This window comes from Salvia hispanica, chromosome 6 (assembly GCF_023119035.1).
Source record: "Salvia hispanica cultivar TCC Black 2014 chromosome 6, UniMelb_Shisp_WGS_1.0, whole genome shotgun sequence".
Classification (NCBI taxonomy): domain Eukaryota; kingdom Viridiplantae; phylum Streptophyta; class Magnoliopsida; order Lamiales; family Lamiaceae; genus Salvia; species Salvia hispanica.
The window spans coordinates 153751-178504 of NC_062970.1; the positions used below are offsets into that span (position 1 = coordinate 153751).

The following is a 24754-nucleotide window of genomic DNA, read 5'->3' on the forward strand; positions in this document are numbered from 1 at the left end:
CACATCAATCAAACATTAGTTGGAAAATGGCCTCATTAAATTTTCTTGATTTGACTCCTTTGATATAGCTAGTTTCATAAATTAAATCAGATATGTGTCTATATATCTATAGAGGTGTGATCAATTGCTAACTTTCTTAAGTTGCTAACTTGCTAACTCATCAATGCAGTGTATTAAAAATGTCAACACGATGATATTAAAATGTCAACACATAATTTTGTTGAACTTCAATATAATGTGTTGATATTATGTGTTGACATTTTGATGTCACCGAGTTTAGTTTTTATTTTTATATGAATTTGGTGATTATTTTTTCATCTGAAATTAGTTTTGATTTTAAAACTTAGTTATGTTGACTCTGATGGTGTTTAGAAATTGAGTATTCATCGAATGTATGATGCATTCTGATATGTGATTCCTATGATTTTATGATAACTCTGTTTCTGAATTTGGTCTTCTAAATTTTCTTGATTTCACATGATTGAAAGTAACTAAGAATAATTTTCCCATAATCATCCAAATACTAGAAATGAAAATACAAGGATGTGATACTAATCCGTGTTATGATTTGGTCCAAGAATGCCAGACGTCTCTACATGAGTAGTTAGAAAGAGCTTTCCCACTGAAGAATATCAAAATACAAGGATGTGATAAAAATATACTAGTACTCTACGTACACACGTCTTACAAAGAAGTCTTTGCTCCTAAAGATCCAAAAATTATAAGAAAATTCAAAATACAAGGACGTGACTTGAACCACATAATATGTGTATATATACCAGCACATGTTTCTTCGTCCATGCAACACTTGAAACATTAGATTGAAAATGGCCTCATTCACCAAAATCAATCAAATTTTCTTGATTTCACTCCTTTTTCACTCAACCATTATCCATGCAACTGAAGAGGTCGATAATCTAGAGACATACATCGTCCATGTAGATTCGTCCGACACAAGTCTTGAGGAACTCGAGAATTGGTACCGTTCATTTCTTGGCAACTCGAACTCCTCAAGAATAGTACATGCGTACAAACACGTGATCAAAGGCTTTGCGGCGAGGCTTACGCCTGATGAAGTGGCAATCATCGAAAAATACGACGGATTCTTGCACGCTAGGCCTCAAAGGCAGCTCTCCCTGCACACGACCCACACTCCCAACTTCCTCGGACTGCACCGTGAAGCCGGTCTCTGGAAGGACTCCAACTATGGCGAAGGTGTCATCATCGGCGTCCTCGACTCTGGGGTTTTCCCCGACCACCCCTCGTTTAGCGACGAGGGCATGCCGCCCCCGCCAGCTAAATGGAAGGGCAAGTGTGAGTTCAACACCACCGCCTGCAACAACAAGCTCATCGGTGCTAGGTACTTCACAACCACCGGACAGGGGACTCCACTCGACTTTGACGGACACGGAACTCATGTCGCAAGCACCGCCGCCGGAAGTTTCGTCCCTGGCGCCAACTTCTTCGGGCAGGCCAACGGCACTGCTGTGGGAATAGCCCCGCGGGCTCACCTAGCTGTCTACAAAGTGTGCATCGATAATACGGCTTGCTCTGAGGTCGACATCCTAGCGGCTATGGACGTCGCTATCGAAGATGGCGTTGATGTGCTTTCGCTCTCACTCGGAGGCCCCCCAACTCGGTTCACCTTCGACGCCGTTGCTCTCGGCGCTTATAGTGCCGTGAAGAAGGGCGTCTTCGTGAGCGCTGCCGCCGGTAACAGCGGACCTTCACACGGCACGCTGTCGAATGAGGCGCCGTGGATTCTAACAGTCGGAGCAAGCACAACTTGACAGAAAATTACAAGTTGTTGCACTTCTTGGGAATAAAGAGGAGATAGACGGCGAGGCCATTAATCAGCCAAACAATTTTTCGCACACGCCCTTACCTTTGATCTACACCAAATTTTGCGGGACACTAAAAGGAATCAATGTTGGAGGAAAAATCATTGCATGTGATTATAAATTTGGTGATCTGGCATCAGTTTCCGCCGTAATCACAGAAGCTAGTGAGGCCGGAGTTGAAGCTGTAATTCTAATGAATGAAGAATCTGTGGGAGCGACGAAGGGTCTCTACCCTTTCACTTTCCCAACGACACAGGTCGGTTATAGCGAAGGTTTGCGGATCAAAGCCTACATAAACTCCACATCAGATCCCACCGCTGCGATGTCGTTCAAAGGGACCGTGATCGGAGACGATCGCGCTCCCATCGTCGCTTCCTTCTCCTCCAGAGGGCCGAGCGTGCAAAGCCCGGGAATCCTAAAACCTGACATTCTCGGGCCGGGCGTGGACATCCTCGCTGCCTCGCACGTTCCCATCGAAGGAAACACAAACAGCTTCGTCTTCAATTCAGGCACTTCAATGGCGTGCCCTCATCTCAGCGGGGTAGCAGCGCTGCTCAAAAGCATGCACCCCGACTGGTCGCCTGGCGCGATCAAATCAGCCATCATGACGTCGGCCGACACAGTGAACCTGGCAGGCGATCCGATCGAGGACCAAACGCTGAAGCCGGCTGATGTGTTCGCCACCGGTGCGGGGCATGTGAATCCCTCCAGGGCTAATGATCCCGGGCTTGTCTACGATCTCGAGGCCCCGGATTACATCCCTTATCTGTGTGGATTGTCGTACACAGATAGAGAAATCGGGATCATCACGCAAGAAAGGGTGAACTGCTCTCAGGTATCCAGTATACTTGAGACACAACTTAATTATCCTTCGTTTTCAGTTTTATTCGGGTCGGATGTACAGATGTACACAAGAACGGTGACGAATGTTGGAGAGGCGAATTCGTCTTACGTTGTGAAGGTCTCTGCGCCTCCTGGTGTTGGTGTGGTTGTTGAACCGGAGAGACTTGACTTCAGTGAGCTGGGACAGAAGCTGACATACCAAGTAACCTTCACCAGAGATCTGAATGGAGACAAGTTCAATTTTACACAAGGATTTCTTGTGTGGAGTTCGACTAGGTACCAGGTCAGAAGTCCGATTGTGGCAATGATGCAGGACTGGCATTCGAGTTTACTAAGGAATAAGAATTGTGTTCTATTTTAGGGTTTGTTGTGTGTATTCCTATGATAAATAAAGAATTAAGAGTTGTATTTTAGGGTTTGTGTGTGTATTCCTATGATAAATAAAGAAATAAGAGTTGTTGTATTTTAGGGTTTGTGTGTGTATTCCTATGATAAATAAAGAAATAAGAGTTGTTGTATTTTAGGGTTTGTGTGTGTATTCCTATGATAAATAAAGAATTAAGAGTTGTTGCATTTTGGTGTTTGTGTGTGTATTTTGGTGTTTGCGTCACTGTGGTCTGCCGTCTTTATGTGTATTCCTGTGAATCTGATAAATAAAAGGGCTCATATGCATTAGTAAAACTTATAGTTTAGCATTCTTGAAATAAAGAATAGTCATGGGAAATGCTTGCTAGGAAAGGGAATTAAAAAAATAAAATCTGAATATTAAATAAAAAATACTACTCCTAATCACAAAATATACTAATTTCTTAGGGTTGAACATGAATACGGGCGTTTGGAACGGCACAAACTATGGTGAAGGAGTGATCATCGGTGTCCTGGACACCGGAATCACTCCAAACCACCCCTCTTTCGACGGCAAGGACATGCCCCCGCCGCCTGCCAAGTGGAAGGGCACGTGCGAGTTCACTGGCACCGCGTGCAACAACAAGCTCATCGGCGCCAGGAATTTCGTCGCTGGGGGGACGGGGCCGCCTGTCGATGACGAGGGTCACGGCACGCACACTGCTAGCACGGCTGCCGGAAACTTTGTTCCCGGAGCCGCGATTTTCGGAATGGCCAACGGCACGGCTGTGGGAATTGCGCCGCGGGCGCATTTAGCCATGTACAAAGTTTGCGACGATGCCTGCTTCGAGACGGACATACTAGCAGCTATGGATGCCGCCATTGATGACGGCGTCGACGTGCTTTCGCTCTCCCTCGGCGGAGCTTCGGTTGATTTCTACGCCGACGGAATTGCTATCGGCGCCTTTGCAGCTATTCAGAAGGGGATTGTGGTGAGCGCTTCCGCTGGAAATGCCGGGCCGATTAGCTCTTCATTGTCGAACGAAGCTCCATGGATTCTCACCGTTGGTGCTAGCACCATCGACAGAAACATAGTTGCTACGGCGGTGTTAGGAAACTCGGCTAAATACGACGGCGAGTCGCTCTTTCAGCCTTCCGATTTCCCATCCGATAAACTCCTGCCTCTCGTTGACGCCGGCGCTGGCGGCAACGAGACCGCAGCTCTGTGCGGTCCCGGCGCCCTGGCAGAGCTCGACGTCAAGGGTAAGATCGTGCTCTGCCAGAGAGGCGGCGGGATCGCACGGATCGACAAGGGACAGACCGTCAAGGACGCCGGCGGCGCCGCCATGATCCTCATGAACGACGAGCTAAACGCCTACAACACCATCGCCGATCCGCACGTGCTTCCCGCCACGCACGTGAGCTTCGACGCGGGTGAGAAAATCCGGTCCTACGCAAACTCATCCTCGTCCCCGACCGCGAGCATCATCTTCAAAGGCACCGTGATCGGCAACCCGCTCGCCCCCTCGGTCGCGTCCTTCTCGTCGAGGGGGCCGAGCGCGGCCAGCCCGGGGATCCTGAAGCCGGACATCCTCGGCCCCGGCGTCAGCATCCTCGCGGCCTGGCCCGTGTCGGTCGACAACTACACGAACGAGGCCGCGCCCTTCAACATGATCTCGGGCACGTCCATGTCGTGCCCCCACCTCAGCGGGGTGGCCGCTCTTCTCAAGAGCGCCCACCCTGACTGGTCCCCAGCCGCGATCAAGTCCGCAATCATGACAACCGCCACACAGGCGAATCTCGGCGGGAAGCCCATCGTCGACGAGACGAACCTCCCCGCCGACATCTTCGCGATAGGGGCGGGCCACGTGAACCCGCCCAGCGCGAACGACCCGGGGCTCCTGTATGACCTCCAACCGGAAGACTACATTCCTTATCTGTGTGGCCTAAACTACACAGACGAGGAAGTGCAGGCGATCGTGCAGGAGCCTGTCTCCTGCACGAACGTCACAAGCATACCCGAGGGGCAGCTGAACTACCCGTCGATGGTGGTGGAGCTCCCCAACGATGATTCCAAGCAGTCGTTCTCGAGGACGGTGAGGAATGTGGGAGAGGGGAACTCGAGGTACGAGAGTGTCATCGATTTTCACGAACCTGCGCCGATCGGCATAAGCGTGGACGCTGACCTCTGGTTTTCTGATGTGAATCAGACTAAGACGTATCAGATTTACTTCTACAGAAATGGCGATACCAATCTGACTTACACTAAAGGAGCACTGATTTGGAAGTCAGCGAATCGCGCTGTAAGAATGCCGATTTCCATCAAATTTGTGTAATGGAGAAGGAGGATATTACATGTACAACGATGCTAACATCATTGTGCGTGTTCATAGACTAGAAAATAAAATGGAGTTCACTGGGTCAAAACAGCAAACACTTGGCCTGCGTAAAATTTTCCTCTTTTGTTTCTTCCTCACTTGTTTTTCCCTTCCGTGATGGGCAATATATTGGTTTTATGTTTTAATAGTACCACTAAATATATTTGGATAATAGAGTTAATCGAAGCGGTCTCTAAATACCCCAATATAATGGATTTGTATTAAAATTTTAAATTAATGTAGATAAATATTGCGGTTGATTATTATATAAATATGGATGTGTTAAAATGACAACTCATTTTAAAATAACACCATACTATTAGAGCACTCCCAATGTACTCGGCGTTAAATCCGGCGTTTTATCGCTGATTATCGCCGAAAATTCGCCGGCAATGGGGAGGAATCGGCGATAATCCGGCGTTAATTCTACCGAATTAACGCCGAATCCCGAAAATTCGCCGGATTATCGCCGACCACTGTGGGCGATAATCCGGCGATAAAAATAGCTTTTTTTTTTTTTTTAATTTCCCCCCTATAAATTTAAAATTTAATAATTAATTTAAAATAATTTCCCCCCTATTTTTTTTTAAATTTTCGTCGTTGTAATTTTTTACTCGTGTTTAATACAACGAACTTTATTACTATTCTTTGTCTTGTCTTATAAATTAGCTAGCTTTATTATATACAAAAATAAAACAATTAAATTAGTAATGATGTAAAAATGAAATGTTGAGTTAGGGAGAAATAAGGGAGAAACCATTGGAGCAGTTGGCTAAAAGTTGGCTAAAAATTGGAGATAAATTTTGGTGCTGATGTGGCAGGAGTTAGGGAGAAATAAGGGAGTTTTTAGGGAGAGCATTGGGAGTGCTCTTAGAGCATTTCCAATGGTACTTCGGCCGAAATCGGCCAGCGGTTTCTCCCCCTGCCACGTCGGCAAAGCACTAAAAATCCACCGCCACATCGATTTAGGCCAACCATAGGCAGCCAGCCGCAATAAAAATAATTCAAAAAAATACTACATTTACGGAATTAAAATCACAATACAGAATTAAATTTACGACATATATACGGGAAAAATTCGTTAATTTTATTTAAATAAAAAAAAGTACGTTAACTAAAAATAAAAAAAATTACATAATAAAGAAAAATCCGAGCTTCCACACACGAGCCACCGCCCCACTCTACTCCTCACTAATTTATTAAAAAAAGACATTAAAAAATGTTAATATGCCTTGAATCTATTAAAAAATCCGGGCTTCCACACACGAGCCACCACCCCACACACGAATCGTCTAGCCGGTCGCTAGCCGACCATTGGAGATGCTCTTATTCCTAGCCAATCATTTGTACACGTGAACGAATAATCAGCTGTCATGTGGCAATTATAAAAAATTCGCAAGGGTGAATTTACGCGGACTGCAACATCCAATACTCTAGACTGCAATATCCAATACTCTGACTGCAAGGTGACGCGGCTTGCAATATCCAATACGCTAGACTGCAATCTATAGATTGTTGTAGATTGATGTCTAGCATTTATACTATTGCAGTCTAGCGTATTGGATATTGCAGTCTAGCATGGTGTCACAGTGTCATTTTAATAGTATTGTCATTTTAACGCAATATAGGTTTAATGTTTACTAAAATGTGAATCAGTACATAACAATTTTGATTTCAGTAATTAATGAATATTTATTAAATAATGAGTTTAATGGATTGTGAATAAAATAGATATTTGCGGCCAGATATTTCATTAGAGCCAATAGAAAAATATTCCAAGGACAACGTTCAGATAAAGGAGTATATTAATTTGATTCTTTGGAATTAAAATCCAATAAGGTTAGCCCAAGACCTAACACAAGGTGCATACGACTAAGTCAAATCTCCTTCAATAGTTTCTGATTACATTCCTATAACCTTTCTTCCCAGAGCTTGCAATTGTCATAACTCAGAATGTAGAAATAAATAAGCAGTCAAATAATCGTCTATATTACTCTATAAAACTACTGCTATCGTTTATAAAAAACACCCTTTCACTAAAGTAGTCAACATTTTTCTATTTTGGTTTGCGCATCAAAATAAGTCCGTATTCATTAATTTTGGTAAATTTATAGAGTAGTATCTCTTATTTTCCATTGATAATAAGTTAACAATTTTCTATCTAATCTCTCTTTTATTGTGTCTAATACTATTTAATTTCGTATTGTCCAATATCAAGACTATTCGTATAGACAGTGAAAGTATTTTGTTAGGTGAACAATTGCATTTATAAACAAAATAAACACTTGTTTTACAAATGGTTTGTTACGGGAAGTCCCTCGGATACGACAGTCCATGCCGAGGAACCGCGAGCAGAACCAGCACGACGTGATCGTTCAGTTCGTCGCCAATCCAAGCGACCATCACGCTATGCTGAGTTCGTGTCTCGCTAGGGGAAGAATCTCTTTTATTTATTGTATTTATTTTGGAACAGAGTATTTTAATTAATTATTCGTTGAGCGGACGTTAAGCTCCTTTCCAGGTTTTCTTTGTTGGTTCTTTCCCGGATCGTAGGTCGAACCAACCCTAGGGTCCTTAGATATAAATATGTGTGAATTTTATTTCCACTCTCAAGAAATAAAATTATTTTCACGCTGTTTTTTCTTTCTTGCGCAAAACGCAAGCAAACCTAGTTCGACGCCGAATTGATCGACGGGCAATCGCTCCCGCGATGTTCGACGCGGATTTAGTAGTGTTAGGGAACTTCATCCCTAACATGGTTATTGTCACCAATTGAACGTAAAAATAACTAGGTAGTATCCAATTTCTATCAGTTAGATGTGAGAAATGAGAATCATAACTTTCACTCTAATATTTCATATGTAAGTAAAACGATCAATAATAATCAAATTCATGCACAATATGAACACATGTATTTGCTCGTTAAAACTAAGTCACCAACAACGAACGATATACTACTAACAAAAATAAACAATAACGATCAAACACCAATATCCAACAAAATTGTATATCAAATTTATCTATAACTTTTTTATAACAGTATCATTATTAATTCTATTCATATTTTTCCAACCTATGAACCTACCAATTATGTATCAATCCTTTTCACTTGTATCAAGTGAAAATACTTCACTTCAATGGTGGAGTCGTGACACAGCGTGTCAGAAGCTGGACCTATTACTTCTTTATATTATAAGGCGTATACGAGAATAGTACTAATTTTGTTAAGAAATAGTAATGAATTAATTATATCGAACAAATGAAAAAAATTGGAATATGATTTGTAAGTTGAAAAAACATGAGATATAATTGATTTTATTATTAAAGGTTGGAGGTAAAATCGATAAATTTAAAATTTAGGATGTAGAGGTGTTGTGACAGAATAGAGCAATTGTGTAATCGAGATAAACAGAAACGTAAAGAAGACAACGTACTGAAGACACAGATTTACGTGGTTCACCAACGTTGCGTTGGCTACGTCCACGGGCGGAAATGGACAACATATATTATTCAGAGTGTTTTCAGATTACAGAGTTATATCCCTACTTCTATATAAATAGGCACACAGACGACGGGCTAGGCCCAAATACAAAATTAGGACCTAAAACATAAACATGTCATAGCGTCGGCTAGCGGCAAACTATAACGGATTCAAGGCATACTAACGAGAGGAAATGATAAAATCATTAATATATTATTAACTCTATACAATTGGACGCGAATCCTCTCACATGGGACAATGGTCCACGAAAACGCTAATTGAAAGAAAACATGAAAAGCAATACATTGTGGAAATATTGTAACCACATTGACTTAGAAAAAATATAAGTCTTTGATTGATGCTATGATCAATTGATTGGTAGTAGTACTAATTTTGGCCCTATAGACATGTTGAAGTTATTCAACATCGCCTTTTATAAGAGATGATTTCTCTTAATAATAGAATATATACTAAGATATGATGTAGATATGCTCGTATCACAGAAAGTTCCTAAGAGCATCCGCAATGGTCGGCTAGCGACCGGCTAGCCGATTCGTCGCGCTAGCCGAACCATTGCAATCGGCGAGGACGAAATCGGGTGAGCGGATCAAATGGGCGTACGGGCCAACTTGGCCGATCGCGTCGTCCGGTGGCCGAGCAGCTGGCGATCGGCTAGCCGCCATTGTGGCGGCCCGATCGGCCAGCGCTATTTTTTAATTTTTTTTTATTTTTTAATTCTTTTTTTAATTTTTGAAAAACTATATAAACGCGATTTTCTCTATCTCTAAATTTCTGTACAAGAGCAACATCTAGCGATGGACAACAACAACTAGCCCAATACAAAATTAAGACCTAAAACAAAATTATGATACTCCATAAATCCTAATTGAGGCCGATAAACATAGAGATGCGTTTACAGTGAGTTAGGATGGATTCATAAACATAATTCAAACAAAACATAATTCACTTTGATCATTTTTTATGCACTATTTAAATTTGAGCTCAATTTTATCTCACCAATTCAAAAATCCCCCTTCATAGTTTGCGTTGATAATTAAGTAAGTGGACTAATAGACTTATAGAAAATGGACATCAGGCTATAGTAGAGAAAAGTAAAGTACCATGCTGTATGCTCTTTATATTAAGAAAAAAATGGACATCATGTAACGCTGAGTCTTGTAATACAGGCTAGTGACTCTAGTGCCTTCAATAAGGTGGGTTTAGGGTTTTACCCCTATTAAATTAAATTTTCTTTGAGAGTTTAATTTTTGATAATTTAGATTACTAATAGGGACTTTTGCATAAAAATTCGTATAAAATTTAGATCGATTTAAAAAATTCACAGTAGAAAAACTTTAAAAAAATTAATTTCAATAGGCCCGGCCCCTTGTCCAATTCATGTAGTCCCGTCCCGGTCTTCTACATCATATATTTATCAAATAAGAATAATCAAATTCAGAGTATCAGATCACATTATAGTCATCAAAGAAAACAACCACGAAATTGCACCCTTTAAAACAACTAGATTAGCATTACACATGTGCGGTTTATTTAATATTCTTCGTCCCACTATAAGTGACATATTTTTCTTTTTTGATGTCTCACTCTAAATGACACATTTCTTAAAATAAAACCATCACAATCTCTACTTTGCGCCAACGGGATCACTAGAAGCTGCCGATGTTAGGAATGCGATAGAGGCGGCCGCATATCCCTCTAGACTAGTGGACAAAGGAGCAGAAGTAAAAATAGCCGATGGCGCAGCCATGATTCTGGTGAAAACAAAAGCCTAGTATATTGTTAAATGCTATCCTTCTGTTTTGATTTCTTTTGTATTTCCAAACCTTCGAGCTTCAAATTAAATTCTAGGAGTGCTACTTTTTTGTTAACTCATGATGTCTAAAGCAATGAATGTGAAACTGTTAAGTGTTAACCATGCCTTAAGTTGTTGTCATCTTGCTTCAGTTCCCAATTCAATATGTACTCTATTAGTCTATTAATTTACCAAATATGCATATGCATGATTGAAGTTAGGCAGACACATTTGGTAAACATGATGAATAGGCTGAATTCATACTAGATTTATCACACATATGTATACATTATAGGGACGACCACAAATAGTAAGTTTAGTATGAATGAATTCACTCATTTCATAATTCATACCACTTCACATGCAATTCACCAAAGACAAGGATAAAAGGATACAAATTCATTAATATTCGACGACGACGACCACGACTTAACAAAAATAATCAATATCCAATAAAATTCAAATTCATCTCAATCTTGGAAATTTATCAAATTTATCTATAACTTTTTATAATTGTATCAATTCTTTTCATATTTTTCATTTTTCCAACCTGTGAACCTATCAATTATGTATCAATCCCTTTCACTTTAACAAAACTTCACTCCAACGGTGGAGTCGCGACACAGCGTGTCAGAAGCTAGCTGGGACTATTATATACTACTACTTGTTTAAATAATAAGGCGAATAAGTACTATTTTTGTTTAGAAATTACTACTATTACCTAAAAGTAATTAATTATATCGAACAAATAAAAAAATTGGAATATAGTAATTTGTAAGTTGAAAAAACATGAGATACTAATTGACGCAATTATTAAAGGCTGGAGGTAAAATTGATAAATTTCAAATTTTAGAATATAAATGACAAAATCATTAAAGGTTAGGGTGTATTATTAGTTGTATAGAATTGAACGTGAATACTCTCACATGGGACAATGGTCCACAAAAACGCTAATTGAAAGATAAGTTGCTAAAGCAATACGAATTGGAATTGGAAATATTACAAAGACCTTGACTTAGAAAATATTAAGTCGTTGATTGGCTTAATGCTATACACAAGTTGTTTACAATATCGCCTTCTATAAGATGCATCCAGAATGAACACACCAAATTCACACTTGCTCATAATATGAATTTGTTCAACTTCAACATGTCTTTCCTCATTGTTTGCATATTCTTCATCACTAGCCTGCCCAAATATTCTGCATCTCAGACACCAAATAAAAGTAGTTTACAAACCTACATTGTTCTTGTCGAGGCACCTGATGACGGCGCAAGTATCATGTCGGAATCCGAAGAATTGGAGAGCTGGTACCGCTCTTTCCTACCGGCCGCCACCACCGCAAGCTCGGGGGAAGACGAGGCGCGTCTCGTCTACTCGTACCGCCACGTGTTCAAGGGGTTCGCAGCCCGGCTTTCGGCCGACCAGGTTGATAAAAATCCATGGGTTCCATCCTAAAACCAATTGGTGATAGGAAGAGGGGCCCATGAGACTTATATACTAGTTTATACTGTTGGGTTAGTTATTTTTTCGGTTTTTGGCCCAGATATACTGCTAATCGGCGACCTGCTCTGACAGCATGATAAAAATCCATGGGTTCCATCCTAAAACCAATTGGCGATAGGAGGAGGGGCCTATGAGACTTATATACTAGTTTCAGTTTTCTCTTGACACCGATGTGGGACAATTTTATGTTATATTTTTAGTTTCAATTGCCAACACAGGTGAAAGAAATGGAGAAGAAGAGAGGGTTCGTGTCAGCACGGCCACAGAAATCGATGTCGCTGCACACAACACATTCTCCCAACTTCCTGGGGCTCAACCCGAACACGGGCTTGTGGAAGGAGAGTAACTACGGGGAAGGTGTGATCATCGGTGTGCTCGACACGGGAGTGCTGCCCGAGCACCCTTCGTTCACGGACGAAGGAATGCCGCCTCCCCCGGCTAAGTGGAAGGGGAAGTGCCAATTCAACCACACCACATGCAACAACAAAATCATCGGAGCCAGATACTTCAACGCGGAGGACCAGAGCCCCCTGGACGACGACGGCCACGGGACCCACACGGCGGGCACTGCTGCTGGGAGATTCGTCCGAGGTGCCAATCTGTTTGGCATCGCCAACGGCACTGCTGCTGGCGCCGCGCCACTTGCTCACCTAGCCGTATACAAAGTGTGCTGTGGCGAAAGCGACACCCTTGCCGGTATGGATGCCGCGATTGAGGATGGAGTCGACGTGCTCTCGATCTCTCTCGGCTCGGTAACGGATAACTTGTACGATGATTCTATAGCAATCGGAGCATTCAGCGCGATGGAGAAGGGGATCTTCGTTAGCTGCTCAGCCGGAAACAACGGTCCCCTTTTCTCGTATGTGGGAAACGGGGCACCTTGGATTCTGACGGTGGGAGCAAGCAGCATAGACAGAAAGCTGACTGCAAAAGCAGTGCTCGGAAACAACCAACAATTTGAGGGCGAATCAGCTTTCCAACCGTCCAACTTTCCGCAAAAGCAGTTCCCCCTGGTGTATGCAGGGATGCTCAACGCTTCCGATGAAGATGCGCCTTACTGCTACAACGAATCACTCAGCCGAAGCGACATCCGAGGTAAGATAGTGGTGTGTGAGCTAGGTGGATTTTTGACAAGGGTCGAAAAGGGAGCAGCCGTGAAGAGTGGCGGCGGCGTAGCCATGATTCTCTTAAACTTTGAGTATTACGGAAACACCGTTACGACGGAAGCCCATGTCCTCCCAACCACTCACGTCACCTACGCCGCCGGACTCAAGATCAAAGCTTACATAAACTCCACAGCAGCGCCCACCGCCACTATTTCTTTCCAAGGTCCTTTCTTGTTTTCTTAAAGTCCATACTACCTTGTATTTTGATGAAATATTGTCTAAGTTTGACTAGGCACGGGTTTTTATTTGCCAACAGGGACCGTGATTGGTGATGACCGTGCACCAGTCGTCGCTTCGTTTTCCTCCAGGGGTCCTAACTTTCCAAGCCCTGGAATCTTGAAACCCGACATTTTAGGACCCGGAGTCAATATTCTTGCAGCGTGGCCCACTTCCGTGGAAGGCAACCCCACCACAAAGTCCAACTTCAACGTACTTTCGGGCACCTCAATGTCGTGCCCGCACCTCAGCGGCGTGGCGGCTCTGCTCAAGAGCGCGCATCCCGACTGGTCTCCCGCCGCGATCAAGTCCGCCATCATGACCACCGCGGACGTCGTGAACCTCGCAGGTAACCCGATCGAGGACGAGAAGTACCTCCCGGCCGACATCTTCGCCACGGGATCGGGCCACGTGAATCCATCCAGAGCTAATGATCCGGGGCTCGTGTACGACGTCCAGCCCCAAGACTACCTTCCGTACTTATGCGGCCTCAACTACACGAACCGCCAAGTCGGGACGTTCCTGCAGCGGAGGGTGAATTGCTCGGTCGAGCCAAGGATACCGGAAGCAGAGCTGAACTATCCTTCATTCTCTATCAACTTAAACAACAGATCAACTTCCCAGGTTTACACCCGGACCGTCACAAACGTAGGCGACCCGGTCTCGTCTTACCAGGTGGAGATCTCGCCGCCACAGGGAGTTGAAGTCCGTGTCGAGCCGACCACGCTCAAGTTCACCGAGATGAACCAGAAACTGCAGTACGAGGTCACGTTCAGCCGGCTGGCCTCGGCTCCGAATAAGCCGTTCGTACAAGGATTCTTGAAATGGACATCTCCCAGTCGCTCTGTTCGGAGCCCTATTGCAGTTATATTGTCTTAAATGTTGCTGGAATGAATCATGTCTGAAACTAGGATCATAATAGTTTCAGATTTATAGACTTATGTGAGATGCCTATATCTATGAAGAATAATTGATTTCTGCTTAATTCAAAATTATAACAAAATCAGTGAAATTATGTTGTCAAAATATTGAAATTTGTCCCACATCGGTTTCTGAGCAAAGATATATGGCGTATATATGAAGTGAAAGAACATAGATTGACGCCGAGCCTTGTAACGTGGGCTTGTGACCCGAGTGGGGGCAATAAGGTGGTTGGACGTTGGGCCATTTCCGGTCAGCTGGGCTTCGGGCAGCGTTTCTGGCTTGCCCGTTCCAAGCGGCGGAGTTGGGCTGCGCGGCCCGTTCGAAGGGACGGGCCTCGTGGCTCCTAAAGTGGAGGGCACCGCGTCAGGCTGGCTTAACAGAGCAGCGTTAAACTTCCCGCTCTCTGCAGTGGAAGGATTACGAGCCTGTGCTGTCCGAGCCCATTAAAGTTGAATTGGTTGGCCCAATTGAACAACCACTTTTTGGCCCAAATTAAATTTTTAATGTTTATTATGTTAATTTATATTTTAGTAATTGACTAAAAATGTCAACGCTCCAGTAATTATCTAGAAATATAAATATGAGAATGGGAATTTTTTTAAAAATCAACATACGTTAATTATCCCAAGTCAATGACTATTAGCATGTTAATTAGTTGGATATGTTTGTTTGGATTAATTATTGTCAACCAATCCATATGATTAATTTATTAAATTTTGCAAATGGACATGAGGACGACAAAGAGCATGCCATCATTAAAAAAAATAGCTAGTTTCATTGTAAAATGCATATTTTAATAGTTAAATATTAGTACATACTATAAAAAAGAAAAATACTAATAAATTTTATTCACCACATTTATTATTTTTATTAATATTAATATGGAAGAATACTAATAATAACTTATATAAACATGAAATAAAATTATACTATCTGAGAATAAATAATACGGAGTAAAAGTTTGGCATTTATGTGAGAACAATGAACAATATTCTCTATTACTAGTCGTTTACTCTTTCTCTTATTCAAAACTAGGCATACTTCTAAACAAAATTAGGACTGGACTTCATCAATTATCATAATAATCTTGCAATTAATTAATTTGCAACTTCCCATAGTCATTTCTTTGGAAAAACTCAACGTACGTAAGATAAATATTTTGAATGAAATAATGATATTGACATATTCCCCACTCGTCATATTATCAGTGTAGGTAATATATACATTTCCATCTTTTTCTACTATTAATTAATCTTCACGATGTGTTCCAGAAAAAGAATAAGTCATCAAATACTAATATACGAACTAGTTGTTAATAACACCACATAAGGAAACGCATATATATATGTTAGAGAAAGCAAGATCGCAAACATCAAAAGATGGATTACAAATCCTTGATAACCCTCATGCTTTGCATGCTCAATTTCCATATGATAATTCGAACGCTAGATGCTACATCCGATGAAATATCTTTAGAGACGTACATCATACACGTTGATCACGAAGCCAAGCCAGAAGATTTGGACAACTTGTACAAATCACTCCTATCAACAACAACAACAACAGACGATCACCGGAGACGGTTGACCTACTCATATCGGAACGTCTTCCGAGGCTTCGCCGCCAGGCTATCACCGGATGAAGTGAAAGCGATGGAGACGAAGCCAGGGTTCGTCTCCGCGCGCCTACAAAGAAAAATATCCCTCCACACAACCCACTCCCCCAACTTCCTCGGGCTAAACCGAAACACCGGATTCTGGCAAAGCTCTGGCTACGGCCGGGGCATCATCATCGGAGTCCTGGACTCCGGGATCCTCCCCGAGCACCCTTCGTTCAGCGACGAAGGGATGCCTCCCCCGCCGGCTAAATGGAAGGGGAGGTGCGAGTTCAACCACACCTCGTGCAACAACAAGATCGTCGGAGCAAGAGTCTTCACGAGTACCTCTGGCGACACCCCTTTAGACGAAGACGGCCACGGCACTCACACGGCCAGCACCGCTGCCGGGAGATTCGTGGGAGGGGCTAATGTGTTCGGCAACGCAAATGGGACGGCGGTGGGGATTGCGCCGATGGCTCACCTTGCTGTATACAAAGTGTGTGGGGAATTCTGCTTTGAGAGCGATGTGCTTGCTGCCATGGATGCTGCTGTTGATGATGGTGTTGACATTCTTTCCCTTTCACTTGGTACACTCTCTATCAATCTCCATGATGATCCCATTTCCCTTGGAGCTTACTCTGCCACGGAGCAGGGGATTTTGGTCAGCTGCTCCGCCGGCAACAACGGACCTTCCAACTTCTCCTTATCAAATGAAGCACCGTGGATTCTCACTGTCGGCGCCAGCACCATCGACCGGAAGATACGAGCAACCGTTGCGTTGGGAAACAACGCAACATTCGACGGTGAGTCGGCTTTCCAGCCTGCTGATTTCCCGGCGAAACAGCTGCCGCTGGTGTACGCCGCCGCCCTCAACGCCACCGACTCCCGAATCCAGTTCTGCGGCGAGGCCTCTCTCAACAAAACCGACATACTAGGAAAGGTCGTCGTCTGCGAGGTCGGAGGTTCGATAACAAGGATCGACAAGGGGATCGCCGTCAAGAACGGCGGCGGCGCCGCCATGATCCTCGTAAACCCCGCCGCTTACGGCAACCTCACCCTCGCGGACGCCCACGTGCTCCCCGCGGCGCATGTGAGCTACGCGGACGGGCTGAGGATCAAAACATACATCAATGCGACCGCGGCCCCCACGGCCACGGTCGCGTTCGGAGGAACCGTCATCGGCGACAGCCGGGCCCCGGTCGTCGCCGCGTTCTCGTCCCGGGGCCCGAACTACGCGAGCCGCGGGATACTGAAGCCCGACATCCTAGGTCCCGGAGTCAACATCCTGGCGGCGTGGATAACACCGTCCAAGCCGTTCAACATGATCTCCGGGACCTCGATGTCGTGCCCGCACCTCAGCGGCGTGGCAGCGCTGCTGAGGAGCACGCACCCGGATTGGTCCCCGGCGGCAGTCAAGTCCGCGATCATGACCACGGCCGATGTGGTCAACCTCGCCAAGAATCCGATCGAGGACGAGAGGTTCCTTCCGGCCTCGGTGTTTGCTACCGGGTCGGGCCATGTAAACCCGTCCCGGGCAGCGGATCCAGGGCTCGTTTACGACATCCAACCAGAGGACTACATTCCTTATCTGTGCGGTCTGAACTACACAAACAGACAAGTTGGGGTGATTCTACAGAGAAAGGTGAACTGCTCTATGGAGGGAAGTATACGAGAAGGGGACTTAAACTACCCTTCATTCGCCGTTACTTTTAGCAGTTTGGCGTCGGCGGCAGCTTCTCAGACGTACACGAGGACGGTGACAAACGTCGGAGAGAAGACCTCATCTTACGCTGTTGAGATTGCGGCACCAGCTGGGATTCAGGTGAGTGTGGAGCCGACGAAGCTCGATTTCTCCGAGGTTAATCAGAAGCTGCAATATAATGTGACATTCAGCAGATTGAACATGACTCTGTTTGGATATGTCCAAGGCTACCTGAAGTGGGATTCTTCCAAGCACTCTGTGAGGAGTCCTATTGCCGGAATACTGCGGTGAATGGAGATTCCGGCAACTTTCTATGTATAGTGTGTTGCTATTCTTTGCAATTTCAGAAACAAATCGATATGTAATAACATCATAAAAACAAAGTACTTAAGAACCGACTGACCTAAAAGTAATCCAAACACAAAATGAGGATGATAGGCAAATGCAGAAATGGAGCAATTTAACAATTTCTATGTACAAATTCATTGACCATTCCCTAAAAATACAACAAGAATTACGCATAAATTCAAGTCCCACGGCTCAAAATTATAAGTAGCGATTGTTTAAAGCAGGATCCGCTTCGCGGAGAGACAAAAACAACAACAGCTCATGTACAGTACAGCATGTTTAACAAAAGAATTGAAGCCATGAAGAAGCACTCATTCGAGGGATTGGCGGTAACTCCTTTTCTTTGAGCTGCTTGCCGATTGCCTGTTTTATATAAATGCTCAAAATTACGACCTTATGCTTACAAAAAATTGAATGGAGATATGATATGAGCGACTTACGAATCATCAGATCGTTCTCTACTGGATGATGACTTCTGCAAGCTCGTGGACCGTCCAGCAGCCTGTGAAATAAGCATCAAGTCTCATTTAGCCTCTCATAGCTAACCCAAGTATAAGTAGTTGAAAACAGCAACAAATGATACATGGCACTGTGAAACATACATCTGCCTTTTCTTAATGGGCAAAATCCTTATTGAATTATTAATGCCGTTTGGGTCTATATCACTATGTCCCTATAAAAATTCATCAAACTGGAACAGTTTTGAATAACTGCCACAACTATAGTTTCTGGCACAAATGCCAGTACTATCCCAAAAAATGGCCAAAAGAGTACATATAGTTGCCTAGTAATGTAGACACTATGGCATGTTTTATGTCACAGACACACTGACCACATATACAAAGAATTCATATGAAATTATGAACGATAAGTATCAAATACTAACAGTGATGTGTAATCTTCTGGTGGCTTGAGTATGAGCTTCGAGGTATTCTTCATATGTCTGCAAACAGATATGAACATAGTAACCATCAGCAACACAGCCTCTGCTGTAAGGTTAAAGTTGAGGTATATTGGAAAGTTCGCATCAATCAAATAGGTCAACCAAACCAAAGAGTAATAAACATCATATAATTGCTTGACCAACAGATGATAGATTCAATGCATTCATACAATATCAGTAAAGGCTTTAACAGTAATCAGATGATAAAAGTACAATTCCCAACCAATATTTAAAAATTAGAAACTGGAAAAATGAGTTCCTACTTGTTTAATTATATGAGATAACAGCATTGCTAGTTACATGTATGTGATTCCATAAAATCACTTAAGCAAACCACCATTTGAGTGTCAACTAAATTCAATAGCAAACTATATTCTGATTAAATGTACTTGATTCTATAACTTTCTAAGCACCAACTTTAATAAAAGAGATGTTTCAACAAATAGATTTAGAAAAAGAACAAGAATGACAAAGCTCCACTAACAAGTTTTCTCGCACCCCTTTTGTCTCTGATCACTAACATCACCATGGGAAGACTACACTAAGTAGTAAATGCATGATCTGGTAATGCAGTAAAGCAGCATGTGCTGAAACAATCCTTACCATTTCCAGTATGTCATCTTCAGTGAAATTGCCAACATCAGTGCTCCCTTCTGCTGACAAGCCCCAACTATCAATTCTAGAAGAACTATTAATCTTATTAGTTGAGCCTCCACTTATTTGACTATGCCTTGACAGTTTTACTTTTGATGACCCAGGACCTTCACAGATATTATTCACTATTACATCAGCTCTCTGGTGAGGCAACTGAAACCTACTTGCTTCTGTTTGATGGTGGTAAAGTAAGGATGGATAAAGTAGAGGAGACATGTGCATTGGATTTGGAGGCACGTTAAAATCCTCATCATGTACTGGATGGAATGGGTCTATGTAAGGCCTTCTTGTAGAAAAATCATCCCTATAGATTTCATCCCTTCAATACCAAAAATTATACAAGAATAATGCCAAAAGAGAAAGGAAGATATATAGTAATGCTTCATAGATTAATAACTGGATGTACAATATACCTAAGCAAGTTAGTATTCATATCAGCTCCCTCATCAAGAAGCTCACACAGAGCTGCCCCTATATCCCCAGGCAACTCCTGACAAGTATATACCCGATCATAGGTTCATGTAGCAACAACAATACATCAGAAGGCTCTTAAAAAGCTCAGACAAGATACCTGACAGTCTCTACTAATTTTGACAGGTTTGAACTCATTCCAGGGATTTTTCAGATGGAGTGTCTTCTGAAAAGGTAAGTCCTGTAAGCGCAGCCATTTGACTTTAAAACTACGGCCCCAAGGATTATTTTTCCCACTTCCTTGACTCCATATGTTATCCCTTCTCCAACCAACGGAAGACATCATTTGAGCATATCCTTGGAAGAACCCACTCATGTTGACACTAAATATAAGAATAACCTTGCCAGAATTCTGCATAATCACTTAAAATGTATTATTTTTATGATACTTTCTTCCTAATTTTTAGGCGGAAATCACTCTAGCACTCTAAAGAGAAGAGTCATCTAAACTCACACCTGCCTAATGCCTATTATACATTAATATCAAAGTAATTAATAAAATCACATTACATGAACAAAAAACAAGAAATGTTACTTGAAAGGCTTCTTCAAGAATGGGCTCATTCATTACTTGAGTGGCCCAAATTCCCTTCTTTATTGACATTTGAATATTTTGATGATTCAAGCTCTTGATAACAAAATATCTTGTATTATTCAAGTTATTCTTCTTTATTTCACTTGACGTTCCCACCCGCTCACATGAATGCACTTGCTCCTCAGCGGCTGAGTGGCACGTTTCCTCATTGGACCTGCCTCTTGGATGCACTACAAAATAATTCCAGATATGTCATTCAGAAAGGCATCTAGGAACTGATGGATTAAGATCAAGACTGATGTTAGCATATTGACTACAAGAAACACCATGTACTATCAGTATCACCACCATATTCAGGTTGTTACATGTCATCATAGTAGATATCCTTAAAGACTAATGAGGTAGTAGGTCCAGTTCCCACTAAATAAATGGGAATGGAAAAAGACAAGAGACAGCAAAGAATCATCATTGCATTCAATTATAGACTATGCAAAGGCAAATTCAGTTTTGCCATGCACATACGCATTCGACCACATTTGGAAACAAAGAAACTAGGAAGCAACTCAACTGTATGAATTTTTTTATGTCATTGGTTAAAGGGGGAGTAACATTGCTCCTTAGAAAAGCAGAGAGGTTATATATGCAGGATAGTCATTTATTCTTAGCATATAGAAAACCTAACACTAAGACAATTTCAAATAGATATTCTAGTCAATTACACTGCCTACGGTTTGTATAGGAATTCAACAGTCAATGATAGTGCCATCAAACATGAATAAATACATAGTGAAGTTTTAATGATCTCAAACCATATAGATGTATTGTACAGATCACCTAAAACTATAGTGCCCTGGCACAGACAGCACAGTTAGCACTACTTCCATATGCAAGACATAATCATAAAAATCTTAGACTAGACCTAATATAAGTTTGACAGAGTGTTGCTGTTCAGCCGCTCATAACAAAGTGTAATTTATCAATCAAACTTAAGTATATTTAAATTCAACAAACCTCGTCGTTTACTAATAAGAATAAATGACAATATTCTCATTTTCAGATTTTCTTTTCAATAGCTAACTTCTATACTTCGTTAAATGGCCAGATGATAGTCTCTCTCCTAACAAAATAATATATATACTATAAGCCCAGTTTTATTTTTCACTGGTTCATAGGCGCAACTGTGCAGCACAATGAAGATGGCTAATGCATTTAGCTTCAGCTGGCTTCCTTTCTTTGGAAGTCTCCATTAATAGTCCAAACTAATGATAATTCTTGAACAGGAACTGGATAAATAATGACTGTGAACAAGAAAAGCATCAAGAATATACAGAAAACCATGTCATGGGGCTAGTACTTTCACTCCACTGATATAATCCTGATATTAGAACTACACAGTTTAAATTTCATTTCTACAAATGCCGTAATTGAGAGCAAAACTAGGGTGAATCAGGAGAAAGGAAAAGAAAGACCACCTGAGTCGTGCAAGTTCCTCGTGTCTCTTTTGGATTCAGTACCTAGAGAATCAATCACAGGGATAATTTCTCTTGCAGTTTCAGACGGCATGCTTTGGTGGCCTGGCCCCCTAGCTCTACAGGAGCGAAAGAGAGGAAAACCATAGTTAGAACTATAAAACCCTCGCTCACAACAAACTAACACTAATAACTGAAAACTAAAATCGAGAAACAAAATACGTTAAGCATACATACACATGCTTTAAGACCAATTTCTTGCACAAATTATGTAACCAAAGAAAACACTAGGTAGCTTTATGGTAATAGGAATTAGGAAATACTAGAAGCAGGGTTATTCAGAGTAACACTACAATGCATCATCTTGACCCAAAGATTGTAATTTTAGAGCCAGAGACCCAGTTGGAATAATTTGAATTTCCATACAATTAGAATCTCCAAGGAACAAAAAAAAGTGTAAGGGCCATGATAAAGCTAAAAACATTTGATTGAACACACAACACCACATAGTAGCTAAATGAAAACGAATATCACATCACCAATGCAGTAATCCATCAGACTCAAATAGAGAAATAAGGTTGGAGAAGGACACAACTATATTGCAAACTCGGGAAGTATCAAGATTGTTTTATGGTTTCACTATATTTGAGGACACACATTTCTTCTTCATCCAAGGAAGAAAACATAGTGTCAGAACAGATAAGTTCCAGATTTATTATAATATAAACCACATTGAACTGTACCTATGGAGGACCAGTAATGGAAACCATTAATTATGAAAAAAACAGCAAACATGTAAATAGACACCAAAAATAAATATGTTAATATACATACAAATATAAATCTTAAAAGTTACAGCCGCAAGGTTCCAAGTTAAATGTGATATATCCTTGTTATTGCTCCCGTATTATGTTCTGTTAACTCAAGACTCAAGAGAAAGACTAAAGATATCACAATCACAGAATTAGTATATAAATGTAACAGTAAGAATCATAGCAAATAAATGGCTGGCCTCTATCTCTCTCGCCAAAGCTTATAACAAATTGCGCCGCAATTCCACATTTTCAACTCTAAGTACTACTAATAAGGTTAGACCAGTTTATGGGGGTAAAACCATTTGCGTTAACCTTTGAGGAATGCAAACAAAACCTAATCATAATACACTAATCCAAACACGTACAAAATAAAAGTATTTAAAACAGTGTAACTTTACTGCCCTTCTCTCTGGCAATTTACCAATCTGGATAAAGTCAAATGTAAACCAATGTACTATTATCCTCTAAACCCAACTTAGCCGTTCCACACAGTCCCATAGCTACATTCACAAGTCCTAACTGTCATATCTATTGTCTGAGCTCGCTTCTAGGACCTTCTCGGAGTGTGTGGGAGACGTCTAAGTACTTAAAACCAAATCTTTTCACACTTTCTTCCTGACCTTTTCTAGTTCCATAAATTAACTAATGCCACATCATTCATGTAATGCAGAGTTTTCCGCAACTTCCTCATCCACCAAGACAACTGTCTTATTAATGAAACTTGGCCTAAATGGCATCTTTTGATAGCTCAAATTGAAGAATTCAATCACAATTATCTTCCCTATTGCATTCCTTTAACCAAATGCCACTAGAAAAAACAGTGGAGGATAAGATTGGGAAGAAAAATTGATGGTGCTCCCACCCACCACACAGCCACCGTAAGATGAAAGTGTTTACAGAAGGAAATTAACTTAAAGAAGTGCCAACAGCAACCACGCAACCCAAAACGAAAAAGAAAATTATGAAAAATTTCACATTGTTAACTCAGTATCCAAATTTAAACTCGAACATTTTATGGGGGAGAGTGAGTGAGCAAGCAACAACGAATATATGCAAAAATAATTAAGGAAAGCAAGCTGCAAACGTACCGTCGATTGAGAGAGAACGGTTCAGAACTTCAGCGTGTCTGTGTGAGAGACAGAGAGGAGAGAGAAACGAACGAATGTAGCAAGTGAAAAAATGATAGATTTTGCCCTAATTTCTTTTACCTAACCGGTTCATATGCAAAAGCCCTTTCTATCTTTTTTTTCTTTATTTTTCCTTTTTTTTTAAATCGCGGACTCGCACGCGAAGATTCCACGACTGCACGTGTTCGAGTGCTGTGGCTCATACATGGTGCACGTACGATAAACGCACTAAGTTTTCTAATCAATATGTATATAAAAAATATCGAGAAGTTAATGAGTTACTAATATCCGGTTATATAATTAGATAATTTCAATTACTTAGTGGAGTAATAATTTAAGATTGCATACGCGTGCAACCACACGCGCTCCATGAATGGCTGAAAAGCATAAATGGCCACTAGTTGCGCGTGGCAGGGACGGTCTGTGCAACATTGTGTTGCGAATTCCGTCCTAATGCCTTTCAACTCAATTTTTTATTACATTTCTTAAAATTTATGTCAGATCAAAGTGGAACACATGTCGAAGATGGTGGGACTATAATTTTTCTTCTATATATTAGAAATGTACATGTGCCCATAGT

General features: G+C 41.8%; 5 protein-coding genes across 10 annotated transcripts; 4 read left to right on the plus strand and 1 right to left on the minus strand.

Moving 5' to 3' along the window:
- Positions 1 to 821: 821 nt before the first annotated feature.
- LOC125197151 (subtilisin-like protease) lies at positions 822 to 3053 on the plus strand. The gene is given in 2 exon segments (XM_048095860.1): positions 822 to 1787; positions 1789 to 3053. Coding segments are annotated over 2 exon segments (2217 nt in total). The 5' UTR covers positions 822 to 827; the 3' UTR covers positions 3046 to 3053.
- Positions 3054 to 3448: 395 nt separating this feature from the next.
- Positions 3449 to 5365, plus strand: LOC125191803 (subtilisin-like protease; the record flags this gene model as incomplete). Its single annotated transcript, XM_048089224.1, is given in 1 exon segment — positions 3449 to 5365. A coding segment is annotated over 1 exon segment (1917 nt), but the record flags the coding sequence as incomplete, so codon positions are not given.
- Positions 5366 to 11775: 6410 nt separating this feature from the next.
- On the plus strand, positions 11776 to 14997 carry LOC125196103 (subtilisin-like protease). Its single transcript, XM_048094478.1, has 3 exons — positions 11776 to 12129; positions 12426 to 13536; positions 13630 to 14997. The coding sequence occupies exons 1-3, from the start codon at positions 11830 to 11832 to the stop codon at positions 14466 to 14468; spliced, it is 2250 nt and encodes a 749-aa protein (XP_047950435.1). The 5' UTR covers positions 11776 to 11829; the 3' UTR covers positions 14469 to 14997.
- A 905-nt stretch (positions 14998 to 15902) lies between these two features.
- LOC125195954 (subtilisin-like protease) lies at positions 15903 to 18206 on the plus strand. The gene has a single exon (XM_048094259.1). The coding sequence runs from the start codon at positions 15920 to 15922 to the stop codon at positions 18101 to 18103; it is 2184 nt and encodes a 727-aa protein (XP_047950216.1). The 5' UTR covers positions 15903 to 15919; the 3' UTR covers positions 18104 to 18206.
- Positions 18207 to 18263: 57 nt separating this feature from the next.
- Positions 18264 to 24257, minus strand: LOC125195955 (YTH domain-containing protein 1). 6 transcript variants are annotated; one of them, XM_048094263.1, is made up of 10 exons: positions 24136 to 24256; positions 22236 to 22351; positions 20764 to 20993; positions 20329 to 20580; positions 20171 to 20247; positions 19890 to 20076; positions 19707 to 19847; positions 19047 to 19103; positions 18601 to 18662; positions 18264 to 18523 (listed from the first exon to the last, which is right to left on the minus strand). In XM_048094263.1, exons 2-10 carry the CDS (start codon positions 22324 to 22326, stop codon positions 18472 to 18474), a joined length of 1149 nt encoding a protein of 382 aa, XP_047950220.1. In that variant the 5' UTR covers positions 22327 to 22351; positions 24136 to 24256; the 3' UTR covers positions 18264 to 18471. The 6 variants fall into 6 exon arrangements, with proteins under 6 accessions (XP_047950220.1, XP_047950221.1, XP_047950217.1 ...); XM_048094264.1 differs by having other exon boundaries at positions 19707 to 20076; positions 20920 to 20993; positions 24136 to 24257; XM_048094260.1 differs by having other exon boundaries at positions 19707 to 20076; positions 24136 to 24257.
- Between the last annotated feature and the right edge of the window lie 497 nt (positions 24258 to 24754).